Source organism: Lygodium microphyllum, chromosome 13, assembly GCF_053477565.2.
Source record: "Lygodium microphyllum isolate KBCC chromosome 13, Lygodium_microphyllum_v1.1.10, whole genome shotgun sequence".
NCBI lineage: Eukaryota > Viridiplantae > Streptophyta > Polypodiopsida > Schizaeales > Lygodiaceae > Lygodium > Lygodium microphyllum.
In genome coordinates, this window is record NC_141147.1 from 13,282,114 (window position 1) to 13,307,253 (window position 25,140).

At 37.7% G+C, this 25,140-nt stretch overlaps 1 protein-coding gene across 2 annotated transcripts in view; it reads right to left on the reverse strand.

Moving 5' to 3' along the window:
- Positions 1 to 24,076: 24,076 nt before the first annotated feature.
- LOC148026353 (uncharacterized) overlaps positions 24,077 to 25,140 on the reverse strand; it is a 37,498-nt gene continuing 36,434 nt past the window's right edge. For both annotated transcript variants that reach the window (XM_087690769.1, XM_087690770.1), the window contains exons 13-14: positions 24,876 to 25,064; positions 24,077 to 24,791 (exon numbers count right to left, since the gene is read on the reverse strand). In XM_087690769.1, coding sequence (XP_087546895.1) covers positions 24,570 to 24,791; positions 24,876 to 25,064 — 411 coding nt within the window. In that variant the 3' untranslated portion in view covers positions 24,077 to 24,569. The remainder of the gene's footprint in view (positions 24,792 to 24,875; positions 25,065 to 25,140) is intronic.

The window sequence follows — 25,140 nt, forward strand, 5'->3', positions numbered from 1 at the left end:
TTGCTTATCCATGAAGAGGTTAAGCTTGGTTTGGTTGCAGGATCTAGTAGTTCTAAAAACAAGGATGCGGTTTTCTATTCCAATCAAGGTGGCCGTGGAAACCGTGGTAGAGGCTATGGATTTGGCAGAGGAGGCCAGTAAAATTCATCCTATGGCAATAACAATCAGCAGATATCGAATGCAAGAAGTGGTGGAAACTTTAGAGGCAGGGGGAGATCTAGCCCTAGAGGTAGAGGCTCCTGGCAGTAACAGTAGCGTCCATCTGACAATCCGAACAAGGATAAGGATTGTCATTACTGCGGGAAGTATGGGCATATTGCCAAGGACTATTGGAAGAAGCAGGGCAATCAGAAAGGCAAACAACATGGGCATTTTGCTACATCTAGTCAGGCAGATGATACTTCAGGAGATAGATTGTTTGCCATGCAGTACGTAAAAGACAGAGTTGCTGAAAAATGCACTGATGATGCAGTTTGGTATATTGATTCAGGGGCATCGAACCACATGACTCCTCATGGTGATTGGTTCACTGATATGGTGGCTGAAAAAAATGGCTATGTCTGTACAGGTGATGACACACAGCATAGCATTGAGCATAAAGGCAAAGTGCCTCTTGTGGTTCATGATGGCAAAAAGAAAAATTTGCATGATGTATTGCATGTTCCTTCGATTACGAAGAGCCTACTGTCTGTTGGTCAAATGATGGAGCAGAACTTGCAGGCTAGATTCAACAAGCATGGTTGCTTTATTGAAGAGTTTGGTAATGGATGCAAGTTAGTAGCTCGTGGTCAGGAATGGCAGAATGTTTACTCTTGATGCTACCTTGCCAGAGCTGAATTCAGCCATGTTTGCCCATGGTTCTGGCACTATCAGAGACTTGGAAATTTGGCACAAGAGAGTCAGGCATGTAAATTTGCAAAGGCTGCAAATTATGCACAAAAAACAGCTTGTTACAGGTTTACCCAAGTTCCAATATTCAGATATTGGTCATGTATGTGATGCTTGCCAGTTTGCTAAGCAGTCAAGGTTATCATTTGTCAGGCATGTAAGGCAGAGTACACATCCGTTGCAGTTAGTGCACTCTGATGTTTGGGGGCCATCCCATAATGCATCCATGGGAGGCTCAAAGTATTATGTTACATTCATTGATTATTAGAGTCGCTATACTTGGGTTTACATTTTGAAGACAAAGGATGAAGTGTTTGCTATTTTTCGGCAGTTTAAAAAGTAGGTTGAAAAGGAATTTGACTGTTATATCTCTTGCTTGAGGTTAGATAGCGGTGGGAAGTATGTGTCAAATGAGTTTGACAACTTTCTGGCTGAAAATGGCATACGTAGGCAGCTTACCTGCAACTACACTCCTCAGCAAAATGGGGTAGCTCAAAGGAAGAACAGGATCTTGATGGAAGCTGCTCGTTCCATGATGAATGAGAAGAAGATGCCACTCTATTATTGGGCTGAGGCTGTTATGACAGCCATGTATATCTTGAATCGGACTCCCACTGCAGGTATTCATGAGATGACACCGTTTGAGAAGCTGTATGGCTATAAGTCGGATGTAAATCACATGAAATTTTTTGGCTGTCTTGCTTATGTGTATATTCCAGATGAAAAAATGAAGAAGCTAGATCCAAAAGTGCATAAGTGTGTCTTCATTGGATATTCGCAAGAGAAGAAGGCATACAAATGCTATGATCCCTCTACCAGGGAGACCTTGGTGAGCAGGGATGTTATTTTTTATGAGATGGGTTCTTGGTATGTATCACCGACAACAGTGCCATCAGGTATGCCTTCCACTCATGTATCTACAATTGATATGCAGCAGAGCACTACTATGACAAGACCTAGTAGTCAAACAGTATCCCCATGGACAGGGAGTTTGAGGAGCTCACCGTCCACTAACACCAGTATGTCAGTGAGGGGAAGATATGATGTCGTGGACAAAGGAAAAGAGAAAGTTACTGAGGATGTATCTGGGATGATGACACCTGGTAGAATGACTTTTGGATATGAGTCTACTGACACTTTAGACAGTGAACTTGGTATTCCGACTGTCTATACACCTGGTGCAAGGCAGAGTAGGTACATTCTGCCTCATGAGAGAGGGGAATCGAGCAGTGCACCACAGCTTAGACGCTCACAGAGGATTAGATACCATGTTGACAGGTTGACATATAGTGGCTACACTGCAAAGCAATATGCTTACATGACAAAAGTAATGGAGATCAAAGAACCAGGTACATATGCTGAAGCAGTGGAAAATGAGAACTGGTGTGGAGCTATGGATGAGGAAATGAATGCCTTGGCTGAAAATAAGACATGGGATCTTGTGCCACTGCCTAAAGGAAAAAAGACCATTGGCTGCAACTGGGCTACAAAATCAAATGCAAGTCAGATGGCAGTGTGGAAAGGTACAAAGCCAGGCTGGTTGCTAAGGGGTATGCCCAGCAGTATGGACTTGATTATGAGGAAACATTCAGCCCTGTTGCCAAAATGGCAACCATATGCACTGTGATTGCTTTGGCTGCAACTAGAGGATGGAAATTACAGCAAATGGACGTTAAGAATGCATTTCTTAACGGTGACTTAGCAAAGGATGTCTATATGGTTCAGCCGAAGGGTATGTTCACCCTGATTTTCAACATTATGTATGCAAGCTAAAAAAGGCACTGTATGGGCTGAAGCAGGCTCCGAGAGCTTGGCATGCTAGGATCAGTAATTACTTGCAGAGGTTGGTTTTTACTATTGGTAGGGCTGATCACAGCCTATTTACAAAGAAGACCGACAGTGACTTGGTAGTGATGGTCATATATGTTGATGATTTGATAATCACTGGTGATGATGACTTGGGCATACAGCATGTAATGAAGATGCTGAAATCTGAATTTGACATGAAAGATCTAGGTGAATTGAAATAATTTTTGGGTATTGAGGTAATCAAGGCTTAAAATGGTTTATGGCTGATGCAGAAACATTATGCCATGGAAATGCTGAAGAAGTATGGCATGGCTGAATGCAAACCATTGGATACACCCCTTGATCAGAATGTCAAGCTGGACATTAGCACTGGAGCTGAAATTCAGGATGTGACTATGTACAGGTAGATGGTTGGAAGTCTGATCTACTTGACCATCACTAGGCCAGATTTGAGTTATGCAGTTGGGCTCATAAGTCAGTTTATGCAGAAGCCCAGGAAGCCACATTTGGATGCTGTTAGGCAGATTATGAGATATGTTAAGTCCACTATAGATTATGAGTTGTTCTATATGAGAGATAAGCCCTTGAAACTAGTTGGATACACAGATGCGGATTGGGCAGGATGCTCATATGATCGCAGATCTACGAGTGGTTATGCTTTTGGCCTTGGAAGTGGCATGATCAGCTGGAGTAGCAAAGAAGCAACCAACGGTTGCATTGTCTAGCACTGAGGCAGAATACAGGGGTGTTGCATTGGTAGCATGTGAGATTTCATGGCTGCTCAAGCTTATGGCTGACTTGGATATTCAAGTGGATGCTCCAATGACCTTATTATGTGACAATCTCAGTAGTGTACTCCTGGTAACGAATCCAGTTTACCATGCCATGACAAAACACATAGAGGTACACTACCATTTTATCAAAGAGATGGTTCTTGTAAGGAGAGTAGATCTTATGCATGTGAAGACTGATGAACAGGTTGCAGATATCTTTACCAAGTCTTTGGGTAAAGATAAGTTCAGTAGTTTTAGACAGCTACTTGGAGTTCATCAGATGATTTGAGCTTGAGAGAGTGTGTTAGAATATCAAGCTCATAGTATGTATGACCAACATTAGTCTTGTCCAGCTGTATCAGCAAAGTGTGGGACATTAAATAAGTCGGTGGTCTTAGACCCAGTGTGAATGGTCCTACAGACCTTAGTACTATTGTATACACTTACGTTATGTTAGTAGTCTAAAAAATAATGGAAGAGGATGAACGACCTGAAGGTCAGGTTGCTGCTCCATTACATTGTCTCTCTCCCTCTCTCTTTCAATAGTTGACCAACCACTGGCCTCGGAGGCCCATCATCCACTCAACATACCCTTGGCCTCCACCACCTCAATCATTTAATAAGCTTCTCTTCCATGGCCAATCCATGCAAGGCCCGATCAATGACCCAAGCAACCACCCTTCAACTCATCGAATACTCATCAACAAAGAATCGCAAGTGCCATGTGGCTGGCACTCGACTAGGAGGAGAATAATATTAACCCTAGGGCATGACAATAAAAAAGGAAATAAAAAATGCAAACCCAATGAAGTCAACAAGAAGAAGAAAAGGCAAAAGGAGCAAAAGTAATCTCAGAAAAATGCAAAAGATGGAAGGCGCAACTTTAAATGAAAGATGCCCCTAAAATTTTGTAAAGAGCGCCAGGCTCCCCTTGTGCAAATTGTAAAATCTAGATGGGCATAGGAGAAGGGATAAGGTAAAGGAAAGGGAATAGGAAAGGAGGACCTTGGTAAGATGCACAGTCATGTAAAAAAGGGGATGGGTGCCCAAGGGATTTAGGGCTTGTATATAAACTCAAAAAGTGAATGAGAATCTCCTTCTTAGTGTGTGGCAAAAGTAGCTCTATTCTTCTTCTCTTGCTTGTGCTTGTGCTTGAGAGAGGGAGTGTGAGAGTGTGAGGGAGTGAATGTGTGAGGGTGAGGGACCGTGGTGGAGAAACTCTCCATCTTCTCCTCTCCTCTCCTCTTCTCTTCTCTCCTCTTATCTCGTGCACATGGCTATGGAGGATGGAGCTTGATAGTGGATCTTGCTTGAGCTTGTATCACGGATCGTGGAGCTATCGGAGTGCTTGAGGGAGGACGCTACTCATTCGAGCATCAAGGTAAGCTCACTACACTTGTAAGATCGGAGGCGCATCAGCTAGGTGAGAGATAGCTATTAGAGCTCACTTGAAACACTTGAGACAATAAGCAATCCGTGGCCAAAAGTAGCTCTCTTCTTCTTCCCTTGCTTGTGCTTATGCTTGTGCTTGAGGTAGGGAGTGTGAGAGTGTGAGGGTGAGGGTGAGGGACCATGGTGGAGAAGTTCTCTATCTTCTCCTCTCCTCTTCTCTTCTCTTCTCTCCTTTTGTCTCACACATACGGCTATGGAGGATGGAACTTGACAATGGATGGTTGAGCTTGCTTAAGCTCGCATCATGGATTGTGGAGCTATCAGAGTGCTTGAGGGAGAAGGCTACTCATTTGGGCATCAAGGTAAGCTCACTACACTTGTAGGATCATAGGCGCATCGGCTAGGTGAGAGATAGCCATTAGAGCTCGCTTGAAACACTTGAAACAATAAGCGATCCATGGGTCTTGGCGATTGAGCGTGAGCTCCCACTTCAAGTAAGGTGAGCTTGTTTAATACTAGCATTGTTTTGTTCTATTTGAAACAATTATATTTTGAATTTTCTTTCCTTTCAGATAGGCAAAAGAATACATAATAATTATATGGTATCAAATGCTTTGCAACAAGTTAGACTTTGTATGGAGAAAGATTATGTATTGAAAATTCACAACAATAGATTGGGTTATTTTATTTTTTAATTTTTAATATATTTTATTCACTAACATTATATGGTTTATATTTTTGTATTTTAAAATATATTTTAACCTTTTAATATTTTTTAAAACTAAAATTTCAAATCCATCACCTATATAGACCAATTACTTGGTCTCATTTTCATTTTCTAACTCTCCAACCACTTCTCCTCTCCCAAGCACATTTGCACTTGCCTCCTACACCCCTCCTCCCTCAATCGATCACAATTTTGCTAGCTTCATACAATCCCTTCAAGACACACAGAGTCGATCTACCTTGACTTTTATTCCAATATCATTTATTTTGATATAACATTATGGTCCAAGCATACAATACCCTATCAAGGACATGAATACATACATTTCAAGAGTTCATCGTCAACTTTGAGGATTCCATTGAGGAATAACTACCTTGCAATATTTTGAAGTACATCAGGGACACAGAGGCATTTTGTAAATGACTAGGTTATTTTTGTGAAAGTCTCACCTAGCCTACTTCAAGTAGCTCACTCCTTGGCAAGTCAAGGAATATAGAATTGATCAACACAGCACCAACTACCTCTCCTAGATGGCCACCTTTGTTTTGTTACTCAATGAAGGTAAGAATTCCCATGTAATCACAATGAGCACTGGAGAGTATACACAAGACTTGCTAAAAGATGCCCTTGATCAAAAGCCTTTAGCATTGGACAATGCCAAAGAGAAAGTTGGGGCTATAGAAGAGATTCAAGCTCTAAACATTATGGTTGATATAGCTATAGTCAAACTGTGGAGAGTAGCATGGAGAGTAGCTCAAGGAAGAGGACACACCATCTGCCCCCATCGATTCAAATTGTCACATAGATAGTATGAGTGAAGTCTTTATTGATGACAAAGAATTTGAGTTTCTCCATGATGTTGAGAAACTTTTTTGAGTGAGGAAGGAGGAGATATTATCAATGTTGGCAATCAGAATGAATTCCCCCGTGTGTTTGAGGATCTGCTTGTGAAATACATCAACCTACAAACTAAAGGTATATAGAGCACAGTCATGGCTCTTAAAGATGCTATCAACTTGGTATATATGAGTATGCTACAATTGGCACCCAAGAGTTCAAAGCAGTGCAAGTTAGCTTAATGGCAAGATAGGTGCTCCTAAAAGAGCAGCAAGCCCCCCCAATCAATGAGTCTAGGTCAATGACCAAGAAACCCTCAAAGGTTGCTGCCAATGATGAGCACAAAGTAAATGTAACAATCATTCATCTAGACATTTTGTCTTACTCTACACACCATTTTGAGCTAACTTCTTGTCAATGGAGATTGTGCTTGAAATTGATTACTTTGCAAGTTTCCAAAAGAGCCAAGGAGCATTTAAAAAGGATACCTCAATAGGACACTACTTTGGTTGAATCTTGACTAGCAACATTGTCATTGTACATGCTATGTTCACCTTGGATGAGTGAGCTCCACTCTCTATCTTGAAGGCCTTGTCAAAAGATCTTGCTTTGTGCTTACACTCACTTCGAATGTGTACAAGATAATTCTTGTGAAAAAGGAGTTGGTGAAGCATATATTTGGTATGCGCCTATTCAAAGGAGTGTTGCTAGCCACATCAGTATGGAAGAGCCATAGGGACCAACCAAGCAGCCATACAAGAGAGTATCAAGACTGGCTTGCCGTTAGAGACCAAGAAGAGATACAAGCGAGCCACAAGAAAATAAAGTGCCTAAAAATTACCTAAAAGTTATATTGAGCCCAAAAACTACTAAGTCTTGTTTTTTTAAAAACCCCTTATACTATCATGGATAATATAATTTTTTTTACAATCTATATCTTAAAAATATATATTTTTTATTTTTAAGTATCATAATATTATAGTCTTTTATGAATCGATGTTAAGTATAGATGTATTAACATTTTCAAACAATGAAAGACTATAAAAATATAACAAAAATTTAAAGCAAAAAGAATTTGATGTTTAATTTTCCAAATATGCCAATTTTCTTCCCAAATGGCCAAAAATGATTTAAAATATGCTAGACGAGCTACCCAAGATGTCTTGGATACTATGGTGTATGAAAGAATAGGATGACACTATCATCTTACATTTTTACAGTGTCCTCATGCACTTTTATGTGTGGTTGCATCTAGGTCTCTTAGATAGCTCACCTAGTATTTTCTTGTTATTTTTTGTTATTTTGGGAGAAAACTAGCATATTTGTCCTATCAAACATTATATTTTTTTCACTTCAAACTTTTATAGATTTTCCATGTACTTCATCGCTTAGACACACAACATGCTAAGTTGTCATTTGGCAAAGGAGAAAAGCCAAGTACCTAGCCGCCTTGATAACAAAGTGCTCATTCTTCTTAATCATCATGTTTTCAATTGACATTCTAGATTAAAAATTACACTAGCATATGTAGATATAATATGAGACATTCAAGGTTGAATTGAAAGTAAAGGTTTTTCAATACATATCAAAGCTTACAAAGTGCATTGAGCTACAGAGTGTAGTACAAAAGCTCTAAGTATTTGGAATTTCTAAAATCTCTTTACTCTTATCCTTTCAGCTATGTTGAGGGTTAAAGGCTTGTATATTGTACCCACACACCTATACAACACTACAAGTAGTTGTTAAAAGCACGCAAGATCTAGAGCATGGCTATGGCGGCTTGTAAGCATAGACTAAATTCATGATGACATTGACTGAATACCACAACTGTTACACAAGTGAATTAGGTTCCAAGATGGAAGCTTGGACTCATAAACACAATCTTGTGTAGGACTGACAAGTACAAGACTGACACTAACTGATAAAGAAAAGCATCATCATGTATTCATTCATCTATCAAAAGTGGTAGTCAAATACAATGCTTTATAATTGTTGGATGGGTACAGTTTTCCCTTTCTGTGCATATGGGATTCCTGCAGTCTGCATGTCTTCATCCTAAACTTTCTCATACAAAGAGGTTACATTAGGTGTGATTGCTAATATCTCAACACCCCTCCTCAATCACAACCAGAAAGTACAAAGTGTGTAGAGGCTTTAGTGAAAGTAACACCTACAAAGTGTGGGCACACCATAAACATGGCAAAACATCAGAGACTGTCGTAGAAAAGGCTAAGTGTGGGTACCACAAACATGATGGTCATCCAGAGACTATAGCAAGGGCCTTACAGAGGCTGTAGTACAAGGCTACATGAGGAGTTTTACAAGCTTATGATAAAGACATTTGGGCTAGACATTACAAGGCTAAAAAATCAGTAACAAATGGGATCAAGGACCGTGAGGCCGTTGTGGTTTTTAGCATTTCTTTTGACATAGATCTTCGATTCATTGTAGTTCTTCTTATCTAGATTCCTGTACTTACACTTCACTTTGTTTGCCACTTCAAAGTCTTCATGATTTTCCTGCTTCTTCTTATTCTTGTTCTTTTGGTCCTCTTGATCTACTTCTTCATTGACTTTTAATTGTGAGACTCGATCATCTGAGTCAAACAAGGAATTTAGGAGCTCTGACTTTCCTATCACTTGTTTTTTACGAAGAAGATAGCTCATTCCAAAGCACTCAATTTATTACCTTTCAATGCATTTTCTTAATTTTGGAATTTTTTTGAGAACTTCTGGCATGCATTTTACTATTATTAAGTGTTGGTTGGCCATATTTTGGTCTTGAATTTCAAGTCACCAAATTTGGGGATATTTGGCAATTTATAGCCTCCCCCACTTAGTTGGTAGATCATTCATTCATCTTCCTCCTTCCCTCGTAGGTGCACACTCCAAATCTATCATCTTCCTTCATCTCTAGTGTTGCTATCATCATCAACATGATTTGGTACCCTCATTGATGTTGTAGGCTACATGTAGGCAAGAGCTATTTATGTGCTTAGCACAAGTGCTACTACAAAAGAGGCCAAACAAAGACCAGTGATGGAAGATAAGGGAAAGGATCCCCTATACCCACCCCACTAGTCATGGTCCCCACGACCACTTTAATGCAAGGAACCACATAAGGAATAGTCAATGAGAGTAACATCATCTCTTGGATGCAATATCTCGTAAGAAAAGTGTAAGAGCTTGCACCTGCACCAAGTGAAGGAGCTCCACTCTCGTTGTTCCTTTGTCTCTATGTTTCCATACATTTCCATCACACTCTAGTAGACACTGCATTGGATATCACTAGCATAACTGATATTAGACTATAGTTTGATACTAGTGCTCCTTTTATGCTTCAAAATGCATGTCATGTCCTGACTTTATTGGAGGAGGCAGAGAAAGTACTTTGGGTAGGCTTGGTTGGTAGCTTGGGATGTCACATGGGACCCTTGCCCATATTGAGTACCCCTTGATTACATCTACACTAGTCTCAAGCCTATCAATCCAAATATGGGATCTATTGATATCATGGTCAATGTTGTCCTCACCATCATTGGTGCTGCCTTTTTTATTCGTAGAATTGTTCTTGAAATATGCACCATGAGCTTAGGTGTTCCACATTTCAAAAGACCCATATTTCTCTGAAAAATATGATTCATGAGCATATAATATGTATTGTAAAAGTATAGAGCATTGACATTTTATTTTAAATACCAAATTATATAAATACAAAAGAACATGTAAGTAGTAAAGTTAAAGGCATACCATGTAGTGGTGGTGGGTGATGTTGGTTTCTCTCCATGCATTGACAACTAGCTTTTTAAAATTGTTGACTACTTTATAAATTCAGCTTAATTGGAACTGTATGTGGATAGTTTTAGCATTATACACACTATCTTATCAAAGGAATGCCAACTTTGGCTAGAGCATTCTTAAGACTAGGGTCTCTTTTCAAATGTGTATTGCATTTGCACAAGACTTTTCATAGCTCCCACTTTAACTTTAATGGGTTACTATTCATATTACTTAGAAATCTATTTGCCTACTTCCGTGCATCTCATTAATATATCTCTATGCACTTCTCTTAGTGGTAGAGTTGTAGAGGAAGTATAGTCTAGGAAACCTCCCTCATCCATACACTTGCGAGTCTTTGGATGAGGCCTTCTGTCATATTCTCAAAGACAAGCATAATAAGCTCGATCAAAAGTCTACCAAATGTATCTTTATTGGGTATGGGGATGCATGTGAGATACGCTATCGGCTTTAGGATCCACATACTCAAAAGGTTATCCATGTCATGAATTGCGTGGTAGGGAGACTTACTTGAGCTATTACACCAAGCACACATCCTACATAGAAGAGGAAGCTCACTCAAGAACACAAGAAGAGATATGGAGACCAAAATATTTTCTTATTGGTTTCTTCTTCTTCTTTCACACATAATACAATATACACAAAGTATAGATAAGATATAACATAAAGAAACATGACCTACTAAGTCAAACAATGCATAACTGACTATACTAATAGACTAGCGCAATAACTATGCCAATTGTAAATAGGTGCAACAAATTGAATATAATAAGTGATAAGTTAGTGGCCTTGTAAGAGTCATAATTTCTAAGGATAGATGTGCAGACCCATCTAACTAGGTAATCCATCATCAATGTCCGCACATGTTGATCTTACCATCTCAACACTCCTTCTCAAGGTCAATTGTAACTCTGCAACTCCAAGTAAGCTTTGAAATTTTTGAAGCTTCTATGTACCCTAATGAATTTGTGAAAATGTTAGCTATTTGATCCTGTGTACTGACATATACCAAGTCAATCTCTTCTACAAGTGCCTTCTCTCACACAAAGTGGTAATGCACCTCAATGTGTATTTTCCTAGCATGGAACACTTGGTTTCTAGCTAACTACATGTTGCTCGTATTATCACAGTGAATGACAATTGAACCATCTCCTTGCACATTCAAATCACCTAATAAATTTTGCAATCATACCATCTCACATGTTGCTATAGCATCACCTCTATACTATGTCTCTATACTCAATAAAGCAACTATAGATTGCTTTTTGCTACTCTACATAACTACTGTACTATACCAAGGGAAAACATAAATCCACTTGTAGATCTTTTGTCAAATTTCTACTAGCCCAATATGCATATGTATATGCAAACACATGTATATCCTTACCTACCTCATAAAAAATTTCATAATGCAAAGTGTACTTCACATCTCAATATGTAACTAACTGCATCTAAATAAGGCTTTCTAGGCCTATGCATAAACAAACTAACAATCCCAATAGCATAACTCAAGTATAGCCTTGTGATAGTCATGTAAATTAGACTTCCTACTATCCTCCTGAACATAGTAGGATCTTCTATCTCATCCCCAACATTAGCACTCAACTTCATATTTTTCTCTAATGGCAGTGAAAGAGGCTTACACACTATTATACCATACGCTTGGATAACATATCCAAGCTATATTGCCTTTTGGATAGCCATATACCATCATCATATCTAATCACCTCAATACCAAGGAAGCACCTTAGCTCATCCAAATACTTCATCTCAAACTTCTTCTTCAAAAGGTCCTTGACTTCAACAATCCCACTCACACTCACCTATCACAACTCATATGGCACATGAACATATGTAATACAATCAAGCACTTTCAAGTGTAACATATCGAGCTTCTTACCTATAAAGAATTCTTTGAGGGCCATCCCATGAACTACAATTATGGGGGATAGTAGTATAAACAACTACAAACAAAAAATATTTTGGAAAAAAAAAATTAGTCCCAATGGCTATGCAAATTTTGCAATATGATTAGTTTTCATTTCTGCAATCCCATTTTGATGTGGGGTATACTTGCAAGTAAACTATCTCTTTATCCCGTGAGACCTCAAGAAGTCAATGAACTCCTTAGAGAGGTACTCTCCCCCTCCATCTAACCTCAAGCACTTAACTTTCAAGCCTATTTATGTTTCAACAATAGCCTTAAAAGTTTTGAAGTGCTCAAGTTTTGAAGTGCTCAAGTACATCGCTCTTTACTTTCATGGAATACACCCACAACTTTCTTGAAAACTTATCAATAAATATGATAAAATATTTTCTATCAGCAAGAGATATTATGCAAAAAAGGTTATCTTGTCTTCTTACCAAACTAACATGCTTCACATACTTTATGAAATTTTGCAACTCTAAAAGCATGCAATCTTGTAACCAACCTTTTGGACTACATTAATTTTAGCCTTTACACATTTGCATGTCCACTATGTTTGTGCCATATTTCAATGTCTGCAACCACTCCTTTACCTTTGGTATATATACAAGTATTTATAATAGAAATTGCAGCATCTAAAGTAAACATGCGGCTAACTCTACTTTCTTTTGTGACCAACCTATACTTATCATTAAAATCTTCTACAAATAAATCTTTTGTATTAAATCAAACCTGCAGCCCATACTCTACCATCTAACCGACAAACAGTAAATTCTTTGTAATAGATGGTACATGTAATACATCTAACTAACTCTTTGTCTTTGACCATCATGCAAGGATAAGTGAACCTTTTCAATGTGTGAAATTAGGTGGCATGAATCATCATTCGTCTATCCATAACTTGGATTTTGTAAATCCTACATCTCTCCAAACCATTCAATATGGCTGGTCATATGCTTAGATGCACTTGAATCAATATAACATACATCATCATGTATCCCCTTTCCTATAACAGCATTCATCGTATATTGGACAACAAACATATGCTCATTTTTGTCTTCATTCTATCATGAAGATGATGCATAGTTTCCTTGCTACAATTTACCACTACGAATATCATCTTTCTTAGCATAACATTGGGCCGCAATATGACCTATTTTGCCACAATAATAACAAACAATACGAGAATTGCTATAATCTCTATTCTACCATTCACCTCTTCCTCTAAAGCTCCCCTTTCCTCTAAAGCTTCCAGGGCCTCCTAAAACCTGCATTTCATCGAATTGTTGATTCAACATATTTTTCTAATTATCACCAACACATCCCATACCTCCGCCTCTTGAAGAGAATCTGTCATGTCCCCTTCGCCTAAACTTGCAAAAAATATTTGAACATGCTCACCACTTCTTTCAAATGATTTACCTTGCATGTTGATCTCTTCAATAATCATGAGAGAGACCAACTCATCAAAAATTGAAAATGGCTTGCATACATACACAAAAGAGAGAAACAATTTTTAAGCCTTATCATTGTTAAGATCACCCAAAGTAGATGAAACCAAATCATCATCATTAGGCATTGCATCAATAACTACTAACGCTAATGAATCCTTGATGGCGTGTTATTAGTAATCTATCAAGGGATGTATCTAGGTAGTGAAAGGTAGAGATCGAGTGGAAGCACACAACTGAAAGCAAGAGTGAAACAAGAGCTATGGAAAATGGACCAAGAGAGCAAGAGAGAGAGACATAGTACGTGGGAACTCCAACAATCATAATGTGTAACTAGACTTTTCTTATTCAATAGTCACTGAAAGAATAAAAGAATGAAGCAACAATAATGGGTATCTACCACTTGTAGTATACAAGTGTGCGGGTATAATGTATAATGAGTAAATGTGAGTGACTAGGCATAGGTGCCTTTACACCCAAAAATCTCCCACTTAGAGGCAAATGTGCCTTAGTGAGGAGTAAAAGAAAAAAGAGAAAAGTACGACATGTACATAGAGTAAAATAGGATGAGAAAAGATGTCATCTCAACATACACCCATCAATCTCCTAAAGGTAAAATGTTTCGTTGAGAGACTTTTAGTGAGTAGATCTGCATGATTCTCATTAGTCAAGATCTTGACAAGCTCAATAGACTTTTCCTTTACCACCTTTCTGATGAAGTGATAGCACACCTCAATGTGCTTAGTCTTTGCATGGAAGTCCAGATTACAGGCCAACTGAATGGCACTTATAGAATGTGAATGCAATGTAGGAGGAATAGTAATACTAGGGCCTACCACTAGAAGACCTAACCATAGGACCTCCTTGCAAGCCTCAGTGGGCTACAACATACTCTATCTCATCAATAGTAGATAAGGCTATCCATTTCTACACCCTAGACATCCAAGAAACAACACCTCTAGCAAAAGTGAAGATATATCTAGAGGTGGACTTCCTACTATATGCATGTCCTACATAATTGACAGAGCCCAGTGTAACCTATGGCTGTAGTATCCTAGCCACGATAGCAAATGCACGTATATGTACTGCCTTTTAGGTGCCTTATGATACCCTTCATGGCATCCCAATTTTGCCTACTAGGTGTAGCCATATAAGGTGCCACAACTCCCACTGCAAATGTAGGATGAGTGGCTATCATTGCATACATCAAACTATCCACTGCAAACACATACGAAATTGTGGCCATCTTAACCCTCTCATCATTTGACTATCAACAATTTGATTGCCAACAATTGGCTTGACTAACCTTTTCATGAGAAGGTAAAGGACATCCAATAGGTTTACCATCTTGTATATGAAACCACTCACTGTCTGGGACAAGGAGAGAAGTCTCTTGGAGCAATTGTCTGTGATGCACATACCAAGTATGCGTGAGGCATGTCCCATGTCTTTCATCTCAAAGCTCTTCTTGAGCTAAGTCTTAAAATATCTAGCTCACCATGAGCACTCCCAACTATAAGAATATCATCAACATAAAGCACCAAGATAATAAGGCTACCATCATGAGCCTTGTTCATGTATAAACATAGATCCATATCACTACAAGAATACCCCTACTATGAATATACAAAATCATCAAACTTATGGTACTAATCCCTAGGTGCTTACTTAGGCCCATAAAGTCTATTATTCAATTTATATACTAGATGTTTCTTCCCTCTCTTTGCAAAGCCCTTAGGTTGCTATATATAAATCTCATCATGCAAGTCTCCATGTAAAATATTCATCTGATAAAGTTCTAAATCCAATTGAGCAAACAAGGCCAAGACCAAGCATAGGGTAGTTATCTTGACTACCAGAGAAATGACTTCATCAAATTCAATGCCATGCTTCTACTTGAAACCCTTTGTAACCAATCTAGTCTTATATATTGGCTCAGGGTGACCAAGGATACTCATCAACTTGTACACCCACTTGCATGGCAATGCACATTTCCTATCAGACAAGGAAACTAAGACCCGTGTATGGTTTTTTTGTAGCAAATCAAACTCAAATTGCATAGCCCTCTCCTAAGAATGAGAATGATATCTGCGCATAACCTCCGCATAGGTAAGTGGCTCACCAAAGTTTGTCACATTTATACAATCTATAGAGGGCTCATAGCAATCAAGAGGACGTGAAGCTCTAAGACAGTACCTCAAAGCCAACTATGGGGCTTGTATGGCATGTTGTCTATGTATAACAGCATGATCTTGCACGTCCTAAACAATTGTAGCAAGCTATCTCACTTGGACTAGTTGTATTGTAACATGAGGCCTCTCTTGAAAGATCACCATGCATACCTTAATCACTTGCTTTTCTCTCATATGCATCTTATCCTCATGGAAGATAACATCATGGCTATGGATTGTTGAGATGGCATGCTCAACACGTGCAAACATTGGCAATGGACCGCTTGGTTAGATGGATCCGTACGTCTACACTTAGCACATCAATGGTTATTATAACTCTTACATGGCCACTGACTTATTACTTATTATATTCAGTTTGTTGCACCTATCTACAGCTAGTATAGTTATAGCTCTAGTCGATTAGTATAGTCAATTATATACTATTAGACTTAGTAGGGCACTTTCTTTTATGTTGTATCTTATCTATACTTTGCGTACATTATTGTATTGTGTGTGAAAGAAGAAGAAGAAAAAATCAACAAGAAATTTTTTTGGCCTCTATCTCTCTTCATGTGTTCTTGAGTGAGCTTCCTCTTGTGTGTACGTTGTGTGTTTGACATAGTAGCCCAAGCAAGTCCCCCCACCATGTGATTCATGACATGGTATCAGAGCAACATCACTGAGTGAGACTGGTTTTGAATGTTGAAGTGAAGGAGAAGAAAGGATTTGAGCAAGCAAGCAACGGGTAAGAAGCTCTTCCATTCTTCCACTCTTTCTCTTGGATAGTGCCCATGGATGCGTTAGAAGCAGAGTAGAGCAAAAATCTCAAATTGTTGTGAGATTTGGTGTGTGGAGTAAAGTGCTATATAATTCTACAAATTAGTCCTTTAGAGATATCGTATTGCTTTCTTGGCCATCTGAGACCATTTTGGGCCTCATTTTAAACTTGTAAGGTTGTAGACAACAGTTTTAGGGTATACTTTGAATTCAATTGTGTTGATCGAAAGTGAGTATATAGGTTACATATTTTGAATTTGTAAGTTCTGAGGTGTTTGCTAGGAACTATTGAGCAATTAGTGAATGATGTTGCTTACTATGTTGTTGTATACTTGTAAAAGGTTGTAGAAGACTTGCTTACTATTTTATACCAATTTTATGATAATATCGGAGAATAGTGAAAATCCTACCATTGAGAAGTTGGATAAGAACAAGTATCCATCATGGAAATTTCATGTGATAAACTTTCTTATTGAAAAAAGCCTCTATGAGTTTGTTTCAAGTGAAGAGAAGGAGCCAGAGCTAAGTAATCATGCGACTGCAAAAGAATTAAAGGCCTTGAAAAAATAAAATGCAAAAGACAAAAAGGTAATGTATTGGCTATCTACAGTGATTGATAATACTATGTTGGGGCACATTAGAAATACAGAAACTTTGCATGCGGCTTGGATAATCTTCGAGAATATGTTTTAAGTGAACACGAAGGCATGGAAGATTCAACTCGAGCAAGAGTTGAATACTTTGAAGAAAGGGAAGATATCTGTAAATGAGTATGTTTTAAAAGTGAGAAGCATTGCAAAAGACATGTTATAGTTTATTTGTCATTTGTGTGATTGCTTTTTATGCTACAACAAGAGCTGGAACTCTCTTCCCCCACAAACATTGGCATGCTATGTTTGTGAGATGGATGCAAGGTTTGATGGAATCAAGAGAGCATATCGTCGTTGAGGAGATGGGGAGATCCTTGGGTTGTGGAAAGATGGAGAGGAGACTGAGGAGCACACATTGAAGCATTAGCTTTAATGGTAGAATAGCACAAGAGTGGATCTAAGACTTACCTTGCTAATTTGATGCAACATGCTATGAAGCCTCCTTGCAAATCCTAATTCTTCTTCCAACACCATATTAGAGAATTTGGGAATCTCCCAAGTACCACTTTTAAATAAGGAGTAAAGATTTGGTCATGTGGCTAAATCTTAACCCATGCTTCAAAGTGGAACTTGGAAAGACAACATATATAGTAAATGGTATAGAGTCCACTTTCAAGTAAGAGGACAAGATTTTATCATGTGGCCAAATACTAACTATATTGGGAATTTCCAAACTATATGAGAATTTCCAAATTCTCTAATATAGTGTTTTCCTCTCTTATTTTACTCTATAAATATAGATTCCTTCCTCTCCATGGCTCCTTCTAGAACCTTGCTCTCCTTTTGCACCCATTCTATGTACTTCTCTCTCTCTTTCTCTCAATTTGACACAAGATTCATGATTCCTAGATATGTATTCATACACAATGGATCTTCCTTACATTCTTGGTTTAGAAAAATTTGCAGTCACGGTTTGGTGGAGTCTAAATTAATGTGGTCAACTTTTATAAATGTGGTCATGTGCTACAAGCAATCACCTATTGTTCGTGCATCACAATGGGAGTTTGTGGTCACATTACTCAAAGTCATGGTCATTGTTGGCATCATCATAGGTCATGTTAGCAAAGGAAAAGCACAAAATAAATTGATCTCTAGCAATCATGGGTTGTATATTATGGTTGTTATCAACAAATACAACTTGAAATCAATGTGTTATGTGTTATGCCCACTTTATGGGATTTTAGGGTTTGCAGCAATTGTGGTCTAGTTGCACAACTCATGTGATCAAGTCTAATGTAGTTTTGGTCAACACTTGCCAAGATCGGCTTGATTATAAAGTTTGTTGATGACATATGGATAGTTCATGATCTCTCTTGTAGTGATACAACTATTACATCTAGTTCACCATGTCCCAACTGTACAAACTCAATAATCGTGGCAAATGCATGGAAGAGATGGCATGTGTAGTTGCAAATTTTCAAGCTATCTCAAATTCAAAACTTTGACATGCATGTTTAGTTATCTAAATTTGCTAGTTTGCTAAACTTTCAAAAATTTGATATGATATTTTTATTGCCTACTCTTGAGGCACCTTAAAAACACATTTGTAAAGGTTTCATATTGGGTGAAATGCAACATGCTTGATTTCTAAAGACCATTTAGTGAAAGGTATATGCACATTGCAATTTGTATACAATGATGTTTTGTGGTTCAATGCAAATAGCATCTTTTGGTAACTACCTATACTTCACGAATTTCATTAATGACTTGAAATGTAATGTGAGCACTCTCCATTCTGATCGAGAGGGGGATTATGTCTAAGGAGTTCAATGCATATTTGGTTGAAGCTAGGATAAGGCACCAATGTATAGTGTCATACCTGGGAGGAAGAATAGATCCCTCATGGAGAAGACATGATGCATGATTAAGGGTTTAGATTTATCACGTAGTTTCTAGTTTGAGGCCATTTTTATGTGCATCTTATCGAGTTCCCACTAAGGCATTACAATCTATCACTCCATATAGGGCTTTGCATGGAAAAAAGTCATCTATGGCTCACTTACGCATTTTTTGTTGCTTGGCTTATGCCTTCATACTAGTGCAATGGCACAAGAAATTTGATGATAAGAATATGAAATACATTTTTGTTCAATAGAGTAATGAAAGAAAAGGTTTAAGTTACACCATCCACAAAATAAGCGTATCTTGGTTGGTCATGATATTATATTTATGGAAGATGTTGTCCAACCTTTATTTTCGTATACAAAAGAGACAAATGTACACCCATAAGATATCTATGATTCTATTTTGCCTCTTTTCAATGGTGCACATTCACATGTAGCACCAAATGAGGCATTTTTCAAACTGCACATGTTTCTCATGATCGCACAAATTTGCCTATATCTTATGTGCATATGAATGACCTACTTCTTGATGAGAGAGTCGAGATTGAATGGTCCAAGATTATGCCAAAATGGCATGTGCAAACATTGTGTAACAACACATTGGATGCATTTTTTACTAGTCATACTCAGCCCTCATAGTACCTCTTATGCATCAAATTGTTATACATTAGTCGTTTCTAGAGTAAGTGATGAAGATGACCTTGTGTCTTTTGGAGAGGCATAATATTCAATGCTCCTGCTTATTTTATGATAACTATTGCTAGCATTTGTGCATTAGCAGGTCATAGTGGTTCAAATCTCTATCACTTGGAATCAAAACTACATTTCTAAATGGTGATTTACATCAGGAAGAGTATGTTTTTCAATCTCATGGTTATGTGCAGAATGAGCAAGAAAACAAAATTTTTAGATTGAAAATGGCATTACATGGTTTGAAGCAAGTACCTCATGCTTGGTATAAGAAGACACATACATACTTAACTACATGTGGATTAAAATAGTCTAACTAAGAGCACCTTATCTATCAAGCATAAGGGTTATGTGCATCTAATCATTGTGACTTATGTTGATGGCATGCTGCTCATTGGTCCTACTAAGACACATGCTATTAAATTTAAGGTTTAATTGAATTTAACTTTTGACATATCAAATTTGGATGTATTGCATCATGATTTGGACGTTCAATTCAAGCAAGTGTGATGGAGCTATGGCTTTGTGTCAAACAAAGTATATGGAGACATTAGTGCAGAGATCTGATCTTAAGGGTTGTAAGTCTATTACTACTTCTATGGAGACAAGTTTGAAGTTAAGCCTTCATGATGCCAAAGATTGCTTTGATATCTTTTTAGATTAACAAGATATTGAATGTCTAATTTGTGTATGCCTTACAAGACTTGGCATTCAATTTCTACTCTTACATATAAGCAAGTTTATGCATAGCCTAGGCACCAAACATTGACACGGGCAGTGAAGTATATCTTTCACTACTTGGGCGATACTTGGCACCTTATGCTATTTTATCCCAAGAGGGGATCCTTATTGCCAGATTTACATGTTTTTTTAGATTCTGACTGGCTGGGAGTTACAACACTTGTGTATCTACAATGGGTTTTGCTTTATGCTTGGCAATTCATGCATATTATGATTGAGTAAGGAACAACCCATGGTGGCCACTTCTAATTGTAAATGAGTATAAGGTAGCTTTTGCTATGATTATGTTTAGCTTGGACACCTTTTGACTAATTCAAATTGCGTATAATTATCTGCCACCAGCATCTTCATTGACAATTAGAGTGCATTGTCAATTGCATAGATTTCAGTGTTCCATGCACATACTAAGCACATCGAGGTGCATTATTATTATGTCAAGGAGATACTATCTACAAGAGAAATCAGCTTGATCAATGTACCAACACATGACAAGCTTGCATATTTTTCACAAAGGCTTTGCCTCATGAGAAGTGTGAAGTTTTTTGCAAAGTTTTGGGCCAACTCCCTTTTGTGGATTGATCTAGTCCACGAGGCTTGGTACTTCCCTATACATGAGTGTGAGATCTTGCTCACTACACCCCTCCCAAGGGGGATTTGTTACCATGTTTCAATAGTTGTGTTCGAACGCAATACCATCGAGGCAACTTTTTCCCCTCTTTAGGTTTTTTTGCCTTGGCATTGTATATATGCTTACTCACTTTAGGGCATATGAAGTTTTGTGAATCTTCTCTATTAATATCTCCCAATACGGTTCTAGTTTTTCTCGCTCAAGCTTCTTCTCCAAGTTGTATATGTGTATTCCTACAATCCAAAATCCAAAAATATATTTATTAAAATATAGCAATGATAGATTTTAATTATACTAAATAACCCAAATGTTCTAAAATGTTGAATTTTTTATCATGATCTTATATAAATACATCAAGAAAATCAATGCAACTAAAAGTTGAAGCTATCATTTTCAAGCATAAGATGGCACACAAGGTTTTCTAACTGTTTATTTCAAATACATTATCATCTCTATTTTGAAATTTTGAGACTCATTTTATTTCCTAAAATAGCAAGAACAAGTTGTCTACATGCTACTATGTCCAAAATGGACTTTTTCACTTTTCTCGTGAGTAGCTTGATATCATTTTGGATTGACCCTAAACCAAAGTATATTACTCTACAACCAATTCATTTCAAGTTTTAAGTTTGGAGAGTTCACACTCACCATTTCAACCAATGTACTCTCCATTTCAATTGTGCATGCAACCAAAATCTACTTTAATCTTGGTTTCCCCTTTTGTCTACTTAAATCTAACTTCTACCTATATATTTGTCTATTAAAGCATAGTCTAGAATGTCCATTAACATATTCTCTCTTTAATCTTATCCATACAACCTTCAAAGTCATTGAATGAAAGTTTGGATGCTTGAACCTCCTATCCAATGTCTCTCTATTTTGATTGCCATTTTATTCTAATCAATTCATCAACTCCATGTAAAATCAACCACTTTTATTAGTTTTCTATTGTAAATCATGCTTCTAATTAATGTTAGAGTTTCATTTATTGTTCATCCACATATAATCTTTAGTTGCTTCTTTGTTCTCCATATCTCCCTAAAAATGAGATAGATAAAGACCAAAACTTTAAGCAATTGCACTATTGATTAAAGGTCTAAACTATCTGGTTAGAACAACTTTAGCACCTGGTAATTAGTTATCTGACCAACTCTAAAGTCCAACAATTTCTAGTATCATGAAACTAGAAAGAAAAGATCAATATATAAAGACATGCAATCTAAAATATCAAAATGCATACACCATTAATATAAATAGCTTACTAGAAAGGTTGTCCCAAACGATTTAGATGTAAGATAACTTCAAAAGAGTCATTATTTCCAATAATACTTACAAGATTACCTCCCAATTAAAATCTGATAACCCATGAAGTGCACCACTTACATTTGCTTCCCTCTAAAGATTAGGGTTGTCATCCCACTTTTCACTTTGTCCCTTAGTGGAACTACATCAAAGTTTCCTATATCAAAACAACCCAAAGAGGTCATTGCATCCACACGATACAAGCATGGATTTGTTGTTACTCCATTCAAGAACCCCAAACATACATCTTAAAGCCTTCAAGTCAACAATTAGATGCCATTTCACTTCAAATGACCCAATACCTTCTACCTCAAGGTGCTCTCCTTTATCTTAAGTCCCACAATGATTGGGATGTGCGTGTGCTAAAAAAGCCATTTTAGACTCTAGATCTTAGTAGGCATTGGTGTTGCACCTATCCAACATAAATCATTCTTAAACTAGACACTTAAAGCACTGCACCCTAAAATTACAAAGCCCTTGCATGTTGTAGAGTTCTATTCATGAATACAATGCTTGCGCTTTCCATTTTTAGATGTTGTAATGTTTGTATCTCATCTAGATAGCATACAGCACTTCAACTTCTACCCTCCTAATATCTACCTAAACATTGTTACATGCAATATATAAAAAATATGAACGATGATTTTCTTTGCCTTTCCAAGAGGTGATGGATCCATGATGTGCTTAATAGTCATTCATAGCTCCATGATCACTAGAGTTTGCTAGTGTCTCTCCCTTCTCTTTTGAGATTCTAGAATTGCACTTTCAATTATCTCCATGTCAACCGACCTACTTGTCTATTTTTTGCCCCCCATGCATTAACGTTTTGATTAAGCATTTGCCGCACAGTATGACCTTAGTTTCACATTAAGAGCACAAACAATCACAATATTCCAACCCATTAGGTTGATCTCAAATGAACATGATTATATCATGAAATGTACAAAAATATATCAACAAATGTATCAGATATAACCTTCCAACCACCCAAAGATCAACATGCTTATTACCTGCATCTCTCAGCCTTGTGGTTCTTCTATGCACTTTTAGTGGAATTGAGGGATATATAAGAATCAAAACTCAAGTGGGTTGGCACATTTAATGAGTTTTTAGAGCATTGGTCCAATGCAAGAAGACTTTCAGCAGTTTTGACCAAAGCCTTTAGGCTAAGTATCACTAGTAGCATGCATCCATTTCCAAAACATCCCCCTTATACATGTTCCACGCTTAACTAGAAACATTCGATTATATTTCAATTAAGATTTGCCTGCAGCTCTGCAGCAAATTTCAGGGATGGGAATGAAGAAAACAAGAACCATTGAACACACTGACAGCTAGCCTGAAATTACTTAAGACTTGAGATACAATCTGGCATGACCCATGTACCGTTCATGTAGACTTGACACTAAGCAATGGTCCTTGAAGGTTTTGTGGAGTCTGAAGGATCATGTTCACCGTAGTCCCTGGCGTACACAATAGCTGCTTGAGTGGCCATCGTTATTTTACAAAGCAGATCGTTCAGACAAGCTCTTGCAACGCAGAACGTAAACAGTAATTTAACTGGAGGCTACACCAATTAGTTACTAACAGATGTGTGCATAATCGTCTGCCAATTTGATTCCAAAAACTCAATCCATCCGTGGTGTAGAACACTCTTTGACAAAACTTTAAATTGAAACTGTATCTGAAATTTAAATTGAAACTGTATCTGGCATCTTAAACATTTAATTTGACACTTAGGATATGCTCAGTCATCATTGCTGAGAGCTTTCCTTTCACATTGAATCTCAACTGCATCTGGCATATTGAACAAACAAATTTGACATCACTCAGATGTGCTTAGTCACAATTACTCAGAGCTTTCCTCTGATATGTGAAACTTGGAACTACACTAGAGCAATAGCTTATTGCTTCATAGTAATACTAGAATTTACTTATCAAAACCTGGTACTTTGTTTTGGTCTCTAGACAACAAGTTGTAAGACAGAAGGGACTTATGAAAACATGTCACATCAGAAAACATCTTTTCCAAACCCTTTGTTGAATATCTATCCACATTTGACATGAGCCTGAATCAAGATACACATGGCTTTTGACAGAGGTAACATATTGGCTGACAAATGTTCATCTTAATCTTCACAACCTTGCTTAAATGTGCACTTAAGTCACCTTGAACTCTGCTTTTTAGGCCTTTGGTCAATAAATGCCATCCGTCGATTGGAATAATCAAAAACTAATGTAAAGTTCTCCAGCATTTCAGCACAAAAAATCCCTGCACAATAGCCAGAAAGACCCATTTTCTGGGCACTTTTACTCGGCACAAGACCTACCACATCAGTAAAAGTGCAACCTGCTATTTCAAAACTGCTGACATTTCCATACTCAGCCTGCAAGCAACCAAAAGTTTACCATTATATATTCAGTCATGGCACATGCGAATCAAAACTGGCAATAATGTCAGACCACATTACCTGAGAAACAACTACACGCCTTCCCCTAAACATAGTTGGGGTATCCACTTCAGGATCATCAAATCCTTGTACAACATTGTTGGGAAACATCAATTTTGCACCAGCAGCTCCAGTATCCAGCATTAACATTATATCTCGCCCATTCACCTTTGCAAACACATGAGGAACATTGTCGAAAAGAAGCAATCTCTGTTGCATTCATAGAAGTTAGTTACTGCACACATTTGAACTCCGCACAAAATAACTTCCAGTATGAGATGAAAAT